This window comes from Ceratotherium simum, chromosome 19, assembly GCF_057802395.1.
Source record: "Ceratotherium simum simum isolate JZ-2026a chromosome 19, ASM5780239v1, whole genome shotgun sequence".
Lineage (NCBI taxonomy): Eukaryota > Metazoa > Chordata > Mammalia > Perissodactyla > Rhinocerotidae > Ceratotherium > Ceratotherium simum.
The window spans coordinates 27803970-27826464 of record NC_141918.1 but is presented as its reverse complement, the minus strand read 5'-3'; the positions used below and the strand labels follow the sequence as shown (position 1 = coordinate 27826464).

General features: G+C 37.3%; 1 protein-coding gene across 6 annotated transcripts in view; it reads left to right on the top strand.

The window, feature by feature from the left end:
- The window catches only part of HACE1 (HECT domain and ankyrin repeat containing E3 ubiquitin protein ligase 1), a 112879-nt gene that overhangs the window by 70029 nt on the left and 20355 nt on the right, over positions 1–22495 (top strand). For all 6 annotated transcript variants that reach the window (XM_087443931.1, XM_087443932.1, XM_087443930.1 and 3 more), the window contains 5 exons: positions 10982–11093; positions 11189–11286; positions 11469–11556; positions 15829–15978; positions 16497–16693. In XM_087443931.1, the coding sequence (XP_087300057.1) occupies positions 10982–11093; positions 11189–11286; positions 11469–11556; positions 15829–15978; positions 16497–16693 (645 nt within the window). The remainder of the gene's footprint in view (positions 1–10981; positions 11094–11188; positions 11287–11468; positions 11557–15828; positions 15979–16496; positions 16694–22495) is intronic.

Sequence of the window (22495 nt, the reverse complement as noted above, 5' to 3'; positions counted from 1 at the left end):
GCTGCGTTTTTCTCCTCTGTGAAATGGGGAGAATAAGAGTCCCTTTTTCTCAGTGTTGTGAGGATTACATGTGAAAATGCATGTGAAGTGCTTAAAACAGTACCTGGCTTATAGGTGCTTTAATAAGCGTTAGCTAATTTATGATTATAATTACGATTATTATGTTCTGTATTTGCATTATTTCATTTAATCCTCACAATTAGCCCTTGAAGTAGGTATTATTTTCCCTACTTTACAGGTGGGAAAACTAAAGTTCTGAGAGGATTAGTAATTTCCCTAAGATCACAAACGTAGTAGTGACAGAGCCAGGATTTCAAACCATGTTTATCAACCGTCAAAGCCCATACTTAAATACATTGCTTCCACGTAATGTTTTTTTCTCTCTTCTTTCATCAAAGTTTTAGAAATAATCAACATTAAAATTTCAAGTACTTTACATTCTAGCCTGTTTATTAAAAATAAAATATTCAATTTATATGCCCAGTAATGAGTATAATATAGCAACAGTGCTTTGTTTAAAATGTGAAAGACTACTAGAAGTATGGACAAAATTATACATTTGTTAAATTATACATTTAACTTTTAAAAAGAGAACATTTACTCTTTTCTTACTGAAAGAGCAGATATTAAAAGGCAGAAGTTAATCTCTCACCAGTTACCCTTTATTAAGAATTAATAAAAAGTGATGTTTAAGTCTCTAATACTTAGTTTAGCTCAGATGAAGAAGTTTACTGGTGTCCTAAAAACTACCTGAAAGATAACCTGTTTGTGGTGTTGGATATTGATCTTACTTATCTCTTGAAACTCTTGGCTTTTGTGGTATTACACTACTGTGGTTCTCCTTTGACTTTTTTAGCTTTGTGTATCATTTGCTAAGCAAATTCTCAATTCTGACCTGTGATCATAAACTTCTCGATTCTTGGTCTTGTTCTCTATATCTTTAATCTCTTGAACAAGGGACCTTGCCTTGTCTCCAACTTCAACTTTCTTCGTGGCTCTATTTCCACTGTCTCAGCTGCAGCACATTTGAGTATTTATTTCTAAGCCCTTAGTAGTTACATCCCAAATAACCTTAAATTCAGAATATATAAAACCTCATTCATTATCTTTCCACCAGTGCCTTCTAGGAGTGAGGGGGTAGATTGTGAGGGGAGGGTTTTTCTGTTAAGTTCTGTGCCTAGACATCTTCTCTTACTGTTCGTCTTTATTCAAAGGAGCGATGTCTTTTGGTTTTACTTTATTGTTCCTCTTTCCTACCATGACCTGGACCTTATCACTCGATACCTATTATTTCAACTGCTGCCTGGATGGTCTCCCTTTATATTGGTACTACTCTCATTTTAATTACTGCATTCATGTTATTCCTCTGACAAAATTTACACAGTGGCCTCTGTATCTTTTACTTGATTCTCAGGATCCATAATTATGTCCTCAATTTACTTATACAAACTTATTTCCTTCAGCATGTGTTAGGGATAGGACTCTGGTTATGCCAGTGCCTTCGCTTCATCTTCCAGGGAGACACAGTGTCTCCTGCTGTGCTTTTCCTTTGTCTCCCTCAGCCTGTGTGCTCTCTTTCCTCCCTGCTTGAGCAAGTCCTACCCGTCTGTAAGTCCTAGTTCAAACCATGACCTCATGAAGGCTTTGTACTTCACGCCTCTGCGCTAACTCTAAATTCTTAGTGCACTATAGTCTGTACTTCACTGTTTAGAACTTGATATTATATATGTATTGTATTCTTCTATGTTAGTCTAATCTCTTTAACTGTATTAAACAGTTTTTAGCAATGAAATTGAGATTTTTACAGCTCTTACGTTACCTGCAGTGTTGGCATATACTAGGTACTCAGTAATACTTACTGATTAAATCATAAAAATTACAGATCGGGCCGGCCTGGTGGTGTAATGGTTAAGTTCGCACACTCCGCTTCAGTGGCCTGGAGTTCACAGGTTCAGATCCCGGGCGGGAACCTACACATTGCTTATCAAGCCATGCTGTGGCAGGCGTCCCACATATAAAGTAGAGGAAGATGGGCATGGATGTTAGACCAAGCCAACTTCCTCAGCAAAAAAGAGGAGGATTGGCAGCAGATGTTAGCTCAGGGCTAATCTTCCTCACCAAAAAAAAAAAAAAAAAAAGATCAATTACAGTTTGCATATCTGGCAAATGAACAAAAGATAGAGACTTTCTTTATTGTTCAAGAGATCTTATTCTTAAATTTTTAGGTGGAGGAAGGGGAGGAAAAAAGGGGAACAAATTCCTTTCTAGTTGCTGCTTATATTCTGTTGTGTCTCAGTCTCAGCCTATCAGTAACCAGTGTTGTGGCTCGACTGGCCATTGTGGTTCTTATTATGATTGCAAGATGCCCTTTAGCAGTAACCATCAGGAAACTTTGAAGAAATAAAGGTTTATTACTTACAGGACCTGGAAATTACACAGCACACCTGGGGCCACACAGCAAGGTAGAGAGAGAGAGCGAGAGTGGGCCTGGGGCTCTGCCTTTATTGGGGTCGAAGATGAGGCCTAGGGTTTTGTGGGCTCACTCTTTATTGGTGAACTTAAAACATAAGAGCAGGAATTTAAGGCGCTGGAAGAGAAAAAACAAGTGGCCCAAATGGTCAGTTATTGAAATCAACCAAGATCTCTGAAAAAAAGGAGCCTCAATGCGGGAAGGTGGCCCAGCTCTTTATTTCATCAGTGGCTGGCAGTGTGTTTATTCGAGATAGCCATCTTTGAAGTGGATGCCTCTTTGTAGTGGATGCCTCAGCAGTCAAAGTTTAAGTCAGGCACTTGCATTACAAAAAAGAAAAAAAAACGTGTTAGGGTACAATCCATCTTGTGATGCCAAGGCATCAGAGCCAATGGTGAGGACATTAACTGCCTGGGGAGCTAATAAGCTAAAAGTCAGGGGTAGGGCACATTGTAACCCAGAAAGTACACATCTAAATAGATTTATAGTAGCAAATCCTGTAATAATTATACAAGCAATATTCTCTGAAATCCAGTCTGTAGCCATTGTCCCAAACTTGAAACATCCAGCTGTGAAAATAGGTCAGTTCAGTTAAACACTTGTATCTCATTTCAGGAGGCAGTCTTGCAGTTGGGCTCCCAAAGTTAGGCCTATATTGTGTGAGAAATCAGATATTTAATAAGAGGCATTTTAGTGGAAACACAAAGGTTAGTGGTTGGAGCGAATTATAAACCCAATCTGAGTCCCGAGGGCAGCCAGTTTAGATGCCCAAAGCGTCTTTGCAGTTTGAATGTCTCTGATTATGTCATTGGGTGTTCAAGTAAACTTTCTGAGTGGCCCACACAGCAACAGGCATGAAGATTGTCTATATATGAACTGTTGTGATTTCTCTGAAGTTTATATCAAGTTGTCGGATTTTAGCTTGCATGGCTTTGGGAAAAGGGCACTTCTAGTTCTCAATGATTTCAAGTCAGAAGGGTGGGAGAAAAATTGGAAATGTTAGTTTTGAGAGTTGTAGCCAAACATTGGAGGAAGCTAGAAGAATTCAGGATCCAGTCCAGTTTATAGTTCGAAAACAGAACTTCAAAGACACTTAACAGCGCTAGAATGTGATATCCACAAAGGTATATTACTGAAACATAATTTCTTCTCTCTATAATCACCCCCATTTCTATCAGAGATAATCAAAACAAGAGTAATTTGTTTGTAAAATAAGTCTAGTCTCATTAAACTTGGCCTGGTTATTTATATAAGTGCAGCAAGAAGAGTGATTGACCATATAGACTCTTTTAGGTCTGCTTTGCTGGAACTTTTCCTAAGGAATCTCAGATTGAACTTTTAAAAGCCTCTCAAGGCTAGGAAGCCAAGCCAAGGACTTGACATCAGACTTCACCTGCAATACCTATAGATTTGGGTGAATTCTTCTTTTCTCAAGGTTCCCAAAATAGCCTGAGGTTCCTGGACCCGTCAGGAAGTTACCTTCCTTACTCACCTGGTAAGGCTGCCGGGAACCCTGTAAGCAAGGTACCAAGCCACTTTTTCCAAGGGGCTTTATTGGCTCCATAAAGTCAACCTCAGTTCCTTAAAGCTGTCTGGTCAGATCTGAGTCTCTCTCACATATGACATTTCAGTAATATAACTAATGTTTCCAGTTGTGTCCTGTTACAAAAAGAACAGATTTTTATTAAACTTATGCAAGTAGCTATTTTACCATGAAAATATAGGAATATTCACTGAGAGTTTCCAAATTCTGGAGGGATCAGTTAGGGAGAAAAAAGTAATTGCTTCGTCTTTGTTCACAAAGGTGTACTTTACGAAATTGGTGTAAGTCATAGCTAGCTTAAGAGAAAAAGTTTCTTTAACTCGGGAAAACAAAAGATTAAAGAACCAGCAATGTTTCAAACAAAAGTCAAAAAAATTATAATCATCCTTATCAGTTCATTCAATCCTGTGTAATTAATTCTTGATCTTAACTTTGGTTAGCAGTTTTATGAATCCAGTTTTTCCTTAGAGTTCTGTAAATTCTTAGTTCAGTGGTATGATCTGAAAGTTATTAGAAACCTGTACTTGTCAGAGTCCTTTCCATGAATCTCCTTAAAGATGAAGCACTTCTGCAAAAGCTTCAGAGTAAAACAATAACTGTGTGTAAATGACAAAAGACTTAAAAATGCCCGTGTTTAAAGATGTGGTGACAGTTCATTATAATGCAGTTGACAAGGAAATTTGATTATTTCTGTGAGACACATTTTAAGATGATAACTGGAATCATGACTGATAATTCATATCAGATTTTTAGGAATTTCATATAATTTCTGGAACACTTATGTTAACAACAACTATCCCTACAAGGATATCCATAAGGAAGATTTAGCATTATTTCTTATTTGACAGTGCTTCTCATGTAATTTAACATATCAAATAAGCCTAATTAGTTTAATGTTGGTTTTTTTTGTGAGGAAGATTGGCCCTGAGCTAACATCCACTGGCAATCTTCCTCTTTTTTTTGCCTGAGGTAGACGAGCCCTGAGCTAACATCCGTGCCAGCCTTCCTCTGCTTTGTATGTGGGATGCCACCACAGCATGGCTGATGAGTGGAGTAGGTCTGCGCCCGGGATCCGAACCCACGAACCTGGGCCGCCAAAGCGGAGTGCACGAAACTTGAACCACTCGGCCACAGGGCCGGCCCCCTAATGTCTCTTTTTTTATAAGGAGAGAGAGCAAATCTTTTGAGATATTCTAGGAGGCCTTTGGAAAATCCCAAAGTTACTTCCAGGTCAGAAAGTCTTCATTTGGGAGGAAGATGGGAACGGATGTTAGCCCAGGGCCAATCTTCCTCAGCAAAAAGAGGAGGATTGGCAACAGATGTTAGCTCAGGGCTAATCTTCCTCACCCACACAAAAAAGAGACTTCATTTGGAATTTGATTTTGGGAAGTTTGTCAAAACTATCGAAAGGTTTTGGACACTTGACTAAATAGGATCACAGGTCATTATGAAACAATGCTTAATTATCTACTTAACCAAGGTAACAAAAGATTTTAAAGGCAAATACATAGTTATAAGCAAAACTTAGCTCTTTTAATATTGAGAAGACTCTGTTTTCTTAAGTAATCAAAGACCTGATTAAGACAACATGAAGCACAGGAAATTATTTTGATGAAACACGAAATCTTTACTTTCTGGCCAAATTACTTAAAAGATAAAGAAAAACCTTTCATAATCTCATTTCAGGAGCAGACCAGTACTCCAAGAAAATTTTGTCCATTTATCAAATGAGCGAAAATTACTATTCTTTTCTAAAAGAAAAGCATACTATTGATATTAAAGCTTATTTTTTTAAAAAAACCTTGTAATAATTTAATTTTAGCCAAATTGACCATACAAGGTAAAATTCTTCTTTCTTCCCAACTTTCTATATCATTTTATCCTTTATTTTCCTCTTCTCCATTCTGAAACAACCAGTTTTACTTAAGGACAAATTTATTTTCTTTTCCTTTAACAAAAATGCATCTCCATACCTCATACCTCTCTTAGCCAAAAACACATCCTACTTTCCTTGCATACAGAGATGTTTCCATTATTATTTCTGGTAGGTTTAATTACATGTATTAATTAGAATTTTTAACCCTTAATTTCTAGTGAAAATAAGCAATTATGAACTGTCTATTACACCATCATTCTTTAGATTGGCAAATTTATGAATACATTTCATAATTTCTAGGAACATGCATTTCCTTATAGCATGATTTTTCATTGCGGCACAAGACATATTTACTAACAGACCCAAACATCTTTAGTTTCTTTGTAACAAGAGGGCAAAAGTAGATAGACTTGTTTAGCAATTAATGTTTCAGTATTTTATCTTATTAGGAAATGATCTAGACAGTCAGTGGATTCTCATCATTTCGTTTAATTTAGCAAAATTCTAAGGGTGGAAGTTACCAAAGATTTGGGAAGCTATTTTAAGTAGACATACCATAACACACAATTATTACTGAAAAGGTCACCTAAGAACTCTTAAATCCCACTTACTTCTTTCAAAATCACTTGCTATTAACAAATATGTTTAGAGTACCCATGAAAACTTCATTAGACAGTAGAAAAAGTCAGCCATCATCCCAAGCTACTTTTCTTGCTGACACATTTTGTGGTAGTGATAACATGAATTTATTGACTAGTAAACCCAGGTAGTTGTTTATCTGCATTATATTTAATGATAACTCTGAAGACATACCTACTTTAATTAACCCAAAGTTAAACTAGCTTTTATTTACCAAAGATTATTCCGGATTACGTGAACTTGAAAAACATTTGGGTTACTTTCTATATTTCTGAGTTTTAGAAATACTTAATTCATAAGTGCCTATTTTTAAGCCAATTAAATAAAGCTCTTTTACAAATTAATTTTGGCAATACCATCTGGAGGTAGAGAGAAAAAAAATCACAAATACATAACATACATCCATAAACATGAAGATAGGCACAGAGATCCTCTAGCTTTTTTAAAAATATTGTTTTATTTTTTATTGATGTCATAGTGGTTTATAACATTGTGAAATGTCAGTTGTACATTATTATTTGTTAGTCACCATATAAATGTGCCCCTTCACCCCTTGTGCCCCACCCCCCACTGCATTCCCCCGATAACCACCAAACTGTTCTCTCTGTCCATGTGTTAGTTTATCTTCCACATATGAGGGAAATCATACGGTGTTTGTCTTTCTCTGTCTGGCTTATTTCGCTTAACATAATACCCTCCAGGTGCATCCGTGTTGTTGCAAATGGGACGATTTTGTCTTTTTTTATGGTTGAGTAATATTCCATTGTATATATATACACCACATCTTCTTTATCCAATCATCTGTTGATGGATGCTTGGGTTGCTTCCACTTCTTGGCTATAGTGAATAATGCTGCAATGAACATAGCGGTGCATAAGCTTCTTTGGATTGTTGATTTCAAGTTCTTTGGGTAAACACCCAGTAGTGGGGTAGCTGGATCATAAAGTATTTCTATTTTTAATTTTGGAGGAATCTCCATACTGTTTTCCATAGAGGCTGCACCAGTTTGCATTCCCACCAGCAGTGAATGAGGGTTCCCTTTTCTTCACAACCTCTCCAGCATTTGTTATTTTTTGTCTTGGTGGTTATAGCTGGTCTCACGGGTGTAAGGTGATATCTTAGTGTAGTTTTGATTTGCATTTCCCTAATGATTAGTGATGTTGAACATCTTTTCCTGTGCCTGTTGGCCATCTGTATATCTTCCTTGGAAAAACGTCTGTTCATATCCTCTGCACATTTTTTGATCAGGTTGTTTGTTTTTTTGTTGTTCAGTTGTGTGAGTTCTTTATATATTATGGAGATTAACCCCTTGTTGGATATATGATTTGCAAATATTTTCTCCTAATTGGTGGGTTGGACCCTCTAGCTTTTGTTCCAGAATCTTAGCCACGAATCAGGTACAACAATATAAAACTCACTAGTTTATAAACAACAGTTGAATTCAAATTGGCAGACAGAACAAGTTAAGGTTATTCGCTTCTATGGCTAAAGCTTTTTACTAATATTTGTGGAGAAAACTTTTAAGATTTGTATTTGTCCTTGACAAATAATGTTAAGGAGGCTGTGGACTAGATTTCCGGTAAGAGAGCTTTTATAGCATTTTGTATGTTAAAAGGCTTCTTCCCCCCCCCCCCCTTTTTTCCTTCAGTCTCAGGTGATTGTGAGCGGAGTTTTAGTTACCTCCTGGGGTGTTTACATTTCAAACACTTGGTAAGATTTACATCTTCAAGGGGCAGAGAAAGAATGTAAATTTTCTCCTAGAAGTTTTAGTATCTTTTGGATGGTTTCGGCAGTCTCAATAAAATGTCGTAGTGCTGCCCTGTAATTAGGGGCAGCGCCCTGTGAAAATAATTCTCTGGACTCCAGGTCAAATGAGGCCTCTTCAGGGTCAGAAATGAAGAGGAGGTCATTGGGTTACTGTTGTCATGGAAATGATAAACCCATTGTTCCATGCCAATTTTGTGCAGCAGGAGATGGTTTTCATCTTAATGTTTTCCATTGACTGTGAGCCTTAGCAGTGATCAGTGTGATGGAAGGATGGGCACGGCACCAGGCAATAAATATCCAAGTGAGGAGAGAAAGGGCCCTGGAGTGAACATCAGTGGCTCTAGGGGCCTTTGCCTTTCCCTCTTCCTCCTCACTAGAGGCCTCAATAACCCTGTCAGCTTTTCCCTTGGTGGCAGGGACGCCTTGTGAGGTGTGCCTCTAGTCCCTTTCAGGGGAAAGCTAAGGGGATATCTGTGGTATCTCAGAGGATCCGTGGTATCTTGGAGGAAATGAGCATAGAGCTCGGATGAATCTTACGAAAGTCATGGGTTTTAGAGATACTGGCCAGTTAATGCATTTTAGCAGCCGTGAGTAACAATTCAGAGCCCGTTCCAGGCAAATTAGAAAACTCACAATAGCCAATTAGTTCCCCTCTCTCCTTCCTGTTGCGTAAAATCTTTAAGAAAGGTTTGAATTTCATTTAAGGTATAGTTTTTGATTTCAGTTTCTACTTGTTGTTTTTATCCTATTACCTTAATCTTAGGTGTTGTTACCAGAAAATTTTGGATGACATCACTGTGAGCCCTCTTCGTAGGTGGCTGCTTTCCTTTCCAGGGTATCCCAAGAGACCTCTCTGGGATTGGGGTCTGCCTCTACTAGCCCAATATGTAGCTTCCATGGGGTTTTGCATTTATCAGGGAGCTGGTGTACCTCCTCAGGGTTCTTAGGAGGTGCTGGCACCAGATGTTCAGGACGTTTATATTTGTCCATTGACTTTTTAGCAACATCATGCCAGAGATTGGACACATAACATCTCATCAGGTCAGGGGACGAACAGTGTGACTGTAGTGAGTGAAGTGGTGACGCAGAGACTGTGGGCCTCTGTTTTATTTTACCTCTCGCTCTCGCGGTGCCATTGGGTTCTGGTTGCAAGGCTGTTTTGCTATTCTGGGTTGAATTATTATGGCAGCCATGACTTTTTGGGTTGGATACTGCAGGCAACACAGAACAGAGGCAATATGTGAAAGCACAGAGCAGCGTGTCAGACCCCCAGCAAGTGGTGCTCCTTTCCCAGATGGTGTTAGCCACCTGGGTTAGGTAGTTAGTAAGCAAGTTGCAGGTAAAGAGCACTCCCTTCAGTTGATTGCAAGGGCAATCGTGCAGTCACTCTGACTATGCCAATTTTTATATGTCCGTCTCAACCTCTCCATAACCGGTGTTGTGGCTAGACCAGGCCTTGTGGTTCTTATTATGATTGCAAGACGCCCTTCAGCAGTAACCATCAGGAAACTTTGAAAAAAATGAAAGTTTATTACTTACAGAACCTGGAAATTACACAGCACACCTGGGGCCACGTAGTGAGGTCATGGGTAGAGAGAGAGCACGTGGGCCAGGGGTTCTGCTTTTATTGGGGTTGAGGGTGGAGGCCTAGGGTTTTGTGGGTTCACTCTTTATTGGTGAATTTAAAACATAAGAGTGGGAATTTAAAGCACAGGAAGAGAAAAAACAAGTGGCCCAAATGGTCAGTTATTGAAATCAACCAAAATCTCTCAAAAAAGGAGGCTTGGAGGTGGGAGGTGGCCTGGCTCTTTATCTAGTCGTGTGGCTGATAATGTGTTTATTCTAGATAGTTGCCTTTGAAGTGGATGCCTCTTTGTAGAGGATGTCTCAGCAATCAAATCTTAAGTCAGGCACTTGCATTACAAAAAGAAAAAAAAACAACTGTCAGGGTTTACACTACACATTCAAAGGACAGACATAAGAATAAAGTTGTGAGCCAGCCCTGATGGCCTAGTGGTTAAAGTTTGACGATCACCACTTCGGCAGCCCGCGTTCACTTCCTGGTTGTGGAACCACACCACCTGCCTGTCAGTTGCCATGCTGTGGCAGCGGCTCACATAGAACTAGAACAACTTAGAACTAGCACATATAACCATGCACTGGGGCTTTGGGGAGAAAAAAAAAAAAGAGGAAGATTGGCAGGAGATGTTAGTTCAGGGCGAATCTTTCCCTGCAAAAAAAAAAAAGCCTCTGGTCTCTTTAAGCAAAAAAGTAAAGTTAGGTGTAAAAAGATTATTTTTGTGAAAAATTAAATGGAATGTGCAACATAATTTTTCTGGACTTGGGAATTCATTCTTTTAAGCCTTGTTGAGTATAAAACAAATTGAGAGTAATGTGTTCAATTACATATCTGATATTAAATCTGATATAACCTTCTAATTGATCAAACTGTTGAAAATGTAGGGAGTTTTAAAAAAACACACTCTCTAGGTAGTCAGTATTTCAGCTAAGATCTGCCTTTTTGTGAATAGTTATTGAAATGTCAGAACATTATCTAGAACTGTTTATTATAAATAAAAGTCTAAGAATAATTATTTGTAGAAAGGGCCTTTAGCTTGCTAGTTAAATAAATCTGATAGGTGAGTGAAGTACTGCTAACATGTTTTATTGTTATCTGTTGGGGTAGCCATTTAAAGATCGCTGTGAATGGTTCTATGAACATTTGCATTCAGGACAACCAGACTCAGACATGGTGCACAGGCCAGTGAATGAAAATGATATCCTGCTGGTTCACAGAGGTATGTTTAACAGAGAAACTGATGTGTATGTGAGGCACAAAATACTAGTTATTGTAAATTTTAATATATAAAATTAACCAATGCTACATATTTAGATTCTATTTTTAGGAGTAGCTGTGAAGTTGTGTCAAAAGCCAATTGTGCGAAGCTAAAGCAAGGAATTGCTGTACGGTTCCATGGAGAAGAAGGCATGGTGGGTATAAAAATAAGTGCTGTTAAGATAACTGTATATAAAAGATTGAAATGCACTTGAATAAAGTTTAATATTTAATTGATAATGGAAGAAATTTAATATGATTTTAATTTTATCATTATTTAGAAAAAAACTTCTCTATACATTTCTTTTGATACTTAATTTTATTTTCTTGAACTCAGGGTCAAGGTGTTGTGCGTGAGTGGTTTGATATTCTGTCTAATGAGATAGTCAATCCTGATTATGCATTGTTTACCCAGTCAGCTGATGGTAAGTTGTACAGTCTAGATGACTTTTTCTGTGACTTGTCACATTTTCAAACTATTTCAGTGCATTTTATCCTTTGATTCCCGTAGTAGCCCTGTGAGCCAGCTGGGGTATTTCCATTTTATGGAAGAAAAAATTGAAATTCAGAGTTTTTGTTTAGTTAAATGTAGTTGATGAGTGATAGGGTCATGAATGGAACCTGACTCAATCTAGCATTCTTTCCTCTAACCAGTTGCTTGTCTCAGGGACTAGTGCTGGCCCCAAGGAAGTTTTCATCAGCACTTTGTAAAATAAAACTAAATTTAATCAATTTAAGGATTGTCCTTTGGTCTACTTTTTTTGAGTTAAAGTTTCCTTTTGTGAACTAGTGCTAATAGATAGATTAAAAAAATTCTAGTCCTTTTTTGGAAAAATTAAAATTTGCTAACCCTATTTGAATTTTCAAGTCTTAAAATTTATTGGTCATATAAAACAAAGTCTGGAAATCATGATGTTAAATCTTAACTTATAATCTATTTATATATAGTAACTTAGTTTTCAGTTCTTTTAAAAAATCAGCAACTGGCAACTAAAAGCTCTTATTTAACCAAATAACACAGACAAAAAACTCTGTTGAAATGGTGCTTGCGACCTGCAGAATTGTGATTTGATATTGTAGGCTAAATAGATGGTCACCTCCTCATTTGTGTAAGGTATACTTGAGAGTTCTCTAACTTAATAACGACTTATATCCAAGTGAAGGTGGGATTTCAGTTTTTAAGTGCTTTGCACAGTTGCTGTTTCTTCCTGAAAATCTTTTCTTTTCCAGTGTTTAGATTCTTTTTATAAGCAGAGAGTGCTCATCAGTTGTAGGTTCTGGTTGCATCCAAACAAACCAGCAGTGGGCCAGCCCCGTGGCTTAGTGGTTAAGTGCGTGCGCTCCGCTGCTGGCGGCCCAGGTTCGCATCCCGGGTGCGCACTGACGCACCGCTTCTCCGGCCATGCTGAGGCCGCGTCCCACATACAGCAACTAGAAGGATGTGCAGCTATGACATACAACTATCTACTGGGGCTTTAGGGAATAAAAAGGAGGAGGGTTGGCAATAGATGTTGGCTCAGAGCCGGTCTTCCTCAGCAAAAAGAGGAGGATTAGCAGGGCTGATCTTCCTCACACACACACAAAAAACAAGAAAAGCCAAACAAACCAGCAGCAAATCTCCATTGAATAAGAAGGATGACTCTAAGGGAGGCATGCGGGGGTGGGCTGCAGTGATGCTAGGGAACTGCAGGTATTCTATGTGATGAACTGCTCTGGCGTATTTGAACTTATTTAGGAATATGGGACTGCCTGCTTTAACTCTGTAACCTTTGATTATTTGCTCTGAGGTGAATTTGGTGTCTTTGTGATTTTATGACATGTTTGATGAGGTGCTCAGGTATTTAGGCCTAATCCTTAAAGCAAGATTTAGCATTAGAGCATTATATTTTAGATTTATTTCTTTTCTTTATAGTCCCTTATTCTGAGTCTGTTTAGTTTCACACCTGAAAAACAGATTTGCTGTGAAATCGTTAATCGAGATGCTTCCCTATACTACAAATTTATAGCAGAGCGTGTTGTTGAAGCGCATAGACCATAAACACTGTGATTTGTCCTTTTTATAAAATTAAAATTAAAAACTACTGAGTATGAGAAATGTTTAGCTAGACCTAATGTCTGTAATAATCTCTTTAAAACCTGCTTTCTAATCAAATTAAGATTCCTCCCCCCCAATCTATAGTGATATTCAAATTTGAGAAATTGTATATGGTGGCTCAGCTTTTATGTCCTGTTTGGGAGTTACTTTCCCAGAGGTTTTATAATTTTATTTATTTATTTTTCCCCCAGAGCCCCAGTAGATAGTTGTATGTCCTAGTTGCACATCCTTCTAGTTGCAGAAGCGGTGCGTTGGTGCGTGCCCGGGATGCGAACCTGGGCTGCCAGCAGCGGAGCCTGCGCAGTTAACCGCTAAGCCACGGGGCTGGCCCTTCAAATTAAGATTCTTACTGTAGAGAAGTGGTGTAGTATAGTGGTTAGGAGTTTGGCCTTTGGTGTTACACTGGGTGTGAATCCTGGCTCTGCTCCTCTTTATGCTATGATCATGGGCCAGTAAATTTAACCTTGTTGGATCTGTGTCCTCATTTGAAAATAGCGATAATCTGTGTTTGGTAATGTAGTGAGAAATCAATTAGCTGATGTGTAAAAATGCTTATTAGCCCAGTGCCTGGCACACGGAAAGCAGAAATAAATATTAGATGCTATTATTTTTATTCTGTGAAATGAGTATTTTCTTGTACAATAGGATTTTTCTGAGGTGACGAAAATAGCTGGGAGTGTTACAGTTACATTTATTTTGAACTTAAGGTATAACATAAACTTTATCTTCTGTTTTAACTAGTTTTCAAGTTAAAAACTACTATTCCTTTTCTGAAGATTTTTTCCCCATTTGTTTCCTTTTTTTTCGTTTGATTTCTCTTCATCTATTCTTTTTAATAACCCAGATTTCCCAGAAAGTACTTAGAGAGGAATTATATACAGACCTAGGGGAGGAAAGTTGAGTCATCAAAAATCTTTGCTGGTTCATCAGTAACCCTAGGCACTCACTATTTTAATAGGTAAAAATATTTGTGATTATTCTCAGAATTTTATATTTTTGCCATTATGGTTATGTTTGTCTTTGTGTGTGTGTGAGAGGAAGATTAGCCCTGAGCTAACAGCTGATGCCAATCCTCCTCTTTTTGCTGAGGGAGATTGGCCCCTGGGCTAACATCTGTGCCCATCTTCCTCTACTTTATATGGGACACAACCACAGCATGGCTTCATAAGCGGTACATCGGTCCACGCCCGGGCTCCAAACCTGTGAATCCCAGGCCGCCGAAGCGGAGCACGTGAACTTAACCGCTGCGCCACCGGGCTGGCCCCTGTGTTTGTCTTTGAAGTCTTTCTTCATCTCACAGAACTTTGCTTTGACTTTTAATACCCAGTCTTACATCATGACTGGGAGTGATGCTCAAAGGATACTGAACAGTGAATGGCTAGCTTCATGTGGCCCTTTTGAGTCATTCAGCCATAAGCTTCCAGATTTGTTTGTTTTATCTAAGTCAGTTGGTCACAGCAGTTTAGTCCAGTGCCAACACTGGTAAAGACCAATGAAGCATGAAGTGAATTATTGTCAAAATATGTGTACTAAATGACCAAACATTTGACTTTCCAATACTTGTCCACTTTTCCTTTATTTTTCTTTGATGCTATTTCATTAGTTTTATCAGTTATTCTTTCTTTTACCCCAGGTGCCTAGAAGAGTAGTAATAGCATGCACTCCGTAAATATTTGTTGAATGAGTGAGAGAATTTGTAATTCGAGTTAGTGATGATCACAGAAAAATAGGGAAAGAGAGTTATTTAAAGTTGAGATCTTGGTATTAGGTTTTTCCATTTTTTTTTTTTACTGTGGTAAAACATACATAACAAGAGATTTACCGTTTTAGCCATTTTAAAGTGTACAGTTCAGTGGCATTAAGTACATTCACATTGTATTGTAACCATCACCACTATCTATTTCCAGACGTTTTTCATGTATGTGGAATTATTCCATTGCACTAGATTTTGACAGTAATCGATAACTATTGCCCTTGCCATTTTTACTTTTACCTCAGTGGTACTTATTTAAACTTAATTATTTGTCATGAGGAAGAATTGGTTGACTTGTAGACTTAGGTAATTTTCTGATAATTGTTGAAAGGCATCAAGTTCATTGACTAGGTCTGTCACTTTAGAACAGTTGTAGATTTAAAATTTTTAGTTATTCTCTTTAGTGCTCTATTTCTTCAGGAGCAGAAAGTAGTGAATACGTGCTGCACTGTATAGATGAGTGAGACAATGTCTGCCCTAATTCAAGGCCTAGTAGTTATTTCCAGTCTGCCTAGGAAAACGTGTGTGTGTGTGTGTATTGTCTTAATAAATTATTTCCAGCATCTCTGTGACACATCTTCTAATTACTTTCAGTTAAAAGTATTCTAAAATTTTCTCTCTGCACAGAGACTTAACTCTGATAAGTATGTGTGAATTATTGATTATCTTTTGTACTTCCATTTCCACTGCCTGTTACATATTCCACAGAGGACATTTCTGTTGAAGTTTATTCATAGTGTAAACTTAACCTTGCTGGAGTCGTATGTGAGTTAATTTGTCTGCCTTGAAATGACCTCTTTTCTGCATTTATAGTCTTAAAAATAAATTATTTTGTATTTATTTTAATAGGAACAACTTTTCAGCCTAATAGCAACTCCTATGTAAATCCTGATCACTTGAACTACTTCCGGTTTGCTGGACAGATCTTGGGATTAGCTTTGAACCATAGGCAGCTGGTCAACATTTACTTCACGAGATCCTTCTACAAGCACATTCTTGGTATGGCTCTATTGTCATTTCCATAGGCATTTATTTGAAGATTTGAAGTATTTTTCTTATAGTCTTTAGGGAAAACCAAGTAGGTAAGTGGTGGCATTTTGGATGAGGTAATTTTTATTTTGTTTGGAGACTATCTGTGTAGGTAAGGCATTTGGGGGCCTGAGGGAGAGAAAAAATAGCCTACTTTTTGCTAAAATTTTTTTTCATTTTAGTGTGTGTAAATTTATGCTAAGAATGCATTTTAATATGAATATGCTTAAGAGAATTGGCACTTTTTGAAGTTTATAATAATTTCCTGAATAGCTATTTCAAAGAAAGATTACATTGTAAAAATTTGGAAGAAAGCGTACCTTAACAGACTTCCAAATTCAGGAATTAGCATCCATTTAAATCATGCTGTGAATTGGATTAATTTGCAGTTTTACCAAAGTATCTGTAGAGGGCAGTATTTTACCATTAAACAGATAAGGAAAGGCAGAAACATTTAGAATATAACTGCTGTATGTTTGCATTTTTAGGTATTCCTGTAAATTACCAAGATGTGGCATCCATTGATCCAGAATATGCCAAAAATTTGCAGTGGATTTTAGATAATGATATTAGTGATCTGGGTCTAGAACTAACTTTTTCTGTTGAGACTGATGTGTTTGGAGCAATGGAAGAGGTGCCTTTGAAACCTGGGGGTGGAAGTATTCTTGTGACACAAAATAACAAAGTGAGTATTCAGTTTTTAAGTTAGCCATTGTTTGTAACTTAGCCCTGATAGTTTGCTAATTACTCTAAAATCTCCTGGCACTATCTAGGAAAACTTGTACTGTTAGAGTTATGTAACATTTTATAACAAATAAAATATTTAAATTAACTAAACCGTCAAATATCAAACATTGAATTAGAATGGATCATTTCAATATTGTGTTAGATATGCTGAGACTGGTCCTGACACAGCCTAGAGAACAATTCAGTTGATTGTATAAATTAGGCATCTGCATGTTGAAAAATTCAATTAGAAATATAAGTTTACATCATGATCATATTCGTACTCTTTCATGTTTTATAATAATCACCATGTAAATTATATATATAAATAATCACTATTTCATGTTTTAGCCAGCCCTGGTGGTCTAGTGGATAAGATTCAGTGCTCTTACCACTGCGGCCTGGGTTTGTTTCCCGGTCAGGGAACCACACTACCTGTCTGTTGGTTGTCATACTGTGGTGGCTGCATGTTACTATGATGCTGAAGGCTATGCCACCAGTATTCAAATACCAGCAAGGTCACCCACGGTGGACAGATTTCAGTGGAACTTCCAGACTAAGACAGGCTAGGAAGAAGGACCTGGCCACCCACTTCTGAAAAAAATTGCCCGTGAAAACTCAATGAATAGAAGCAGAGTATTGTCTGATACAGCGCCAGAAGGTGAGAGGATGGCACAGAAAGACCAGACAGGATTCCACTCTGCTGTACACACGGTCGCTAGGAGTCAGAATCGACTTGATGACACTAAGAAACAAAATTTCATGTTTTAAAAGTACAATATTAAGAGTTCCAATAGAGAAAAGAAGAAATCACAGTGTTTAAACTTTGTACATGCTTTTGGGATCCAATAAATCTGTTAGACTTCTGAACATGATTTTTTTAACTTTGTAACTTGATTATTTTTATTATTATATTTCCTATTTGTACATATTTTTTTCCCCAGTTTTATTGAGAAATAATTGACATACATCTGTACATATTATTTTTAAATCTGGGCATATGTTTTAAATTTCACTGTTGAAAATCACGGTAAAAAAAAAAAAAAGAAAATCATGGTACTTTAATATATAATAACGTTTTATTTTACATTTTGATATATTATGTAGGAAATTGGGAGTCAGAAAATCTGGTGTTGAAATTCTAGTTCTGTCATTTACCAGTAGCAACTTCTGGTTAAACAAGACTAAAACCTTTTTCCTTTCCTTTAGTTAGATTATAATTCCGAGACAGCTTCAGAATCAACTAACTATAAAAAATAATGTCAATTGAAGCATTTTGTAGACTAGAGATTTAGTAAAATGTAGATTTTTTTTAAAAAGGCTGAAAGACTTGGCCACATTTTAACTTCTTTGAGCCTCAGTTTTCTGTTCTGTAAAATTGGGATAATACCTCCCATTTGGAATTGTTACTAGCATTTTGTAAATGAAAAACAATACAAAAGTTAATTATTAGATAGTTTTCTATAAAAATAGGCTCTTAGTTTTAGATATATACAGGGAATTGGAGACCAAATTAAGCTACATAATTTTACTTTTTGAAACTCAGATCCTATAAATATTAAAAAACATGAAGTTTAATTTTTGGAAATAAACTCAGGAGCTGAGGTTTTGTACGTTTATACTTAGAAATTTTTTAGTCTATGCTCTCATTTTACACATGAGGACACTGAAGCCTAAAGAGTTAATGGTAAAGCTGGGGCCAAAACCCAGATCTCTTAGTTTCAAGTCTAATGTTCTTCATACTGTTGGCAAAATTAATCATGTTGAGGAAGATCTTACTTGATTTTTAATATGAGTCATGTTAAGCTCTAGAAGATTAAAGTAGTAAAATGTTTAAATTAATTTTAAAAATCTGTATGAGCTTGCCAGTGAATGAAAATATTTTAAGAAATCTGCTAATTATTAGATTGTCTACTTGGTAGTGCATTTATTATTTTATTTTACACTAGAGACCTACTCCCAATTATGGGTAATGAAGTCATAGAATCTTTATTATAAGCAAGTGATTGCTTTTCACCAGAGAACCTCAAACATGATTCCTATCTGTGAATACTCTATCGGTGAGTGGATTTGTCACTCCTCTCAGATATACTTTATGTGATGAAGTAGAAAGACCCATTAATTGCATGATAGATAGTTGTATTTATACTTGTATCTCCCAACAGCCTCCCTCCCCCATGACAGGATTTTTCTTAGATTTTTTGAATACACATTTTATTTTTTTGCATTTGTATCTTTTATTGAAATCTAGAAAGAAGGAAGATATTGAATACATAATAACAAATAAGTATATACTCATATCAAGGGTATACCCTTCATTGTGAGTCTAGTCTGAGGCTGGAATACTATCGTAATATTAAAGAGCTTGAAACTTTTGTTTGTTGAGTTTAATACTTTTTTATTTTTTTATTTTTTTTGGTGAAGAAGATTGGCCCTGAGCTAACATCTGCCGGTCCTCCTCTTTTTTGCTGAGGAAGACTGGTCCTGGGCTAACATCCATGCCCATCTTCCTCCACTTTATATGGGATGCCGCCACAGCATGGCTTGCCAAGCAGTGCATTGGTGCGCGCCCGGGATCCAAACTGGCGAACCCCAGGCTGCCGCAGCGGAGCACGTGCACTTAACTGCTTGCGCCACCGGGCCGGCCCCGAGTTTAATACATTTTTATTTAACTATATTAACTAACTGGTTGATTACAATAGGCTAACTTTTTTTAATGATTAGCTTGGGTAATGGAGGTAAAAGCAGGATCTCAATCACCAATATGTTAATTCTTCTCAGCTTTCATTTTTCTGATATAAATATTTCTCACAATAAATTGAGCCTCTTCATTTTCTGTTACCAGTAAGAGTCAAGTATAATTGCATCTCAAATTGTTGATGCTTAAACATTTTCAGTAAGCAACCTGATTAATTTTAAAAAATTAAAAATCTTTAGAAACATACCTGCATTTTAAATTGATCACTTGCTTTTAAATCGTTAAAGTATCCAATTTATAAATAAAATTTTCAAACCATGTTCTTTAGAAATATTATTTTTTAACATACATTTCTTTTGTGAAGTTTTCTGTTAGTTTACCGTCAGCCTTTTACTTACTGTATAGGTATAAAGTTATAATTGTCACCTTTGGAGTTCAGCTTCAAAATTTGTGAGCATATTGAAACTTAAATGACTTGCAAAGCTTGTTAGTAAGAGAAAGTCTATGTAGGCTGGTTCCACTTGGGGGAGTCCTTTGTTCCTAAGTTTTATTGAAAGACTAGTAGTTATAGAATGAAACCAAATAGATGAAAATACCTTTGTTTGAAAAGCAGTACATTGAATAAGTACAAGTAATGTAGGCAGAAGAATATGTATCACTTCCACATTTGAAATATAATACTCTTTTAAATTTAATTTTGTTTCTGGCAATGATTTGTTTTAAAATCTAGAGAAAAAAAAAACCTTGGCTTCAGTTTTGAAAATGGCTGAAATTACCAGGAGCTGAAGATTTACATTTAAATAGTATTTTTATCTTTTAAAAAAAAGTTTTGCTTTCTCTTTTCGTAAAGAAATTTACTTTTTTGTTTGTTTGTTTTTTGTGAGGAAGATCGGCCCTGAGCTAACATCCATGCCAATCCTCCTCTTTTTTGCTGAGAAAGACTGGCCCTGGGCTAACACTCATGCCCATCTTCCTCCACTTTATATGGGACGCTGCCACAGCATGGCTTGCCAAGCAGTGTGTCAGTGAGCGTCCGGGATCCGAACCAGCGAACCCTGGGCCTCTGCAGTGGAGTGCGCGCACTTAACTGCTTGCGCCGCCGGGCCGGCCCCAAGAAATTTACTCTTTTATTTTATTTATTTATTTATTTTTTTGTGAGGAAGGTCAGCCCTGAGCTAACATCCATGCCAATCCTCCTCTTTTTGCTGAGAAAGACTGGCCCTGGGCTAACATCTGTGCCTATCATCCTCCACTTTATATGGGACACCGCCACAGCATGGCCTGACAAGTGGTGCATTGGTGCGCGACCGGGATCTGAACCCAGGCCTCCAGCAGCGGAACGCGCACACTTAACTGCTGCGCCATGGGGCCAGCCCCTCACTTTCACTTTTTAATTCTTGACCAAAAGCTGAAATCCTAGAACCATAAAATATTGAGTTACAAATGACATTTTTTGCTTAGATCTTCAGCTTTTAGAACTGAAGAGTAAGCTAAATGTGTTTTAAATGTTAACACTTAAAATACTAATCATAAAGTTCATTCAGGCTGGGAGGGAGAAAAATGGGTGTGGGATGGGACAGGATATGAGGGAATGGAGGAGGTGGCATGGAAGTTGAACTATAGAAGAGAAGCATTAAGTGGTCAGATAGGAGTAAAGAAGGGGAGAAGGAAATGTTCTGGGCTTACAGGAAGGCACACAGATGACAGAGCATGATGTGTTTGGAGAACCACGTGTAGATCAGAGTTGTAGATCTTAGGTTAGATTGCAAAGTAAGTGAGTAGAAAAAGATGAGGTGAGGGAGGTAGACAGGGGCCAAAATCTGGAAGACTTTGCATCCGCAATTAGGAATTTGAAAATTATTCTGAAGGCTGTGGAGATGATTGCACATGTTATTGAGGAGAGTGACGTGATTGGATTTCTGTTTTATTTTTAAAAAAAACAAAAACCAACTTAGCTTGGAATGTGAAGAATGGATTGAAATGGGGCGATACTGGAGTCGGGGCAACCTGATAGATGGTTGTGGCGTTGGTCTTGGGAGCATGTGTGAGGGATTTTATAACACAGTGGCTGTGAGGATAGAGAAAATGAGATAGCTTTTGAGGATGTAGAATTTATAGAACATGGTAATTAATTGTTTGGGAAGGTGGGAAAGAAGGACTCCAGGGTGACTGCCACTTATGTGGATTGGGTCCAGGAATGACTGGTGGTGTTGCCGTCCTCCTCTTCATCAACCTCACTACCATCAGTTCTGGTTTCTAGTGATGACAATAGCTACTGTCTTTGAGTACTTTGTGTATATTTCATGTATTTGAGATGTGTTCTTTGTCTCATTTACTGTAACAGCCTTTTGAGATAGTTATTTCTATTTATTCAATGTGGAAACAGCTTTAATATTAAAAGCATTTGACATTTATTAGGTACTTACAGTGTGCTAGGCACTATTCAAAGTGCTTTATGTGTATTAACTCATACTTAGACAATCCTCTGAAGTGTAGCTGTCCCTTTCTACAGGGAAGGAAACTGAAGTGTAGAGGGGGTAAGGAGCTCTCCTCCAAATCATGTGGCTCATAAGTAGTAGAGCTAGGATTTGAACCCAGGCAGTCTATGAATTTCAAGCCCGAGCTTGTAACTGTGACACTATTTCTTTAGAGGTTAAATAACTGCCTAAGTGCTCAAAATTAGTAACTGGTGGACCCTCAGTTTAAATCAAGGTCTGTAGGATTGTGTACCTGCAAGGCTTCGTTGACTAAGGCAATGAATATGAACAAGGTAGCAGATAGAACCTCAGTGTGTTTTCCCCTGCTTCATTTTTATGTGATTAATACCTTAGATTTTATGGCTAGTTTCACTTGATTTATTCCACACACAAAGACATTTGATGCACTCACAAGCACAAAAATACAGGCTTGTGTATATAGATTATTGACTTAACGTGGATTCCTTATTTGCATCACAGCATACTGTGAGAGATCTTTTTATTATTCTGAAAACTTTTAAAACAGTTCAGGTCTAAGGTTCTCCGTATTGAGTGTACATGTGTATTGTTAGATTAGATTTTAAAT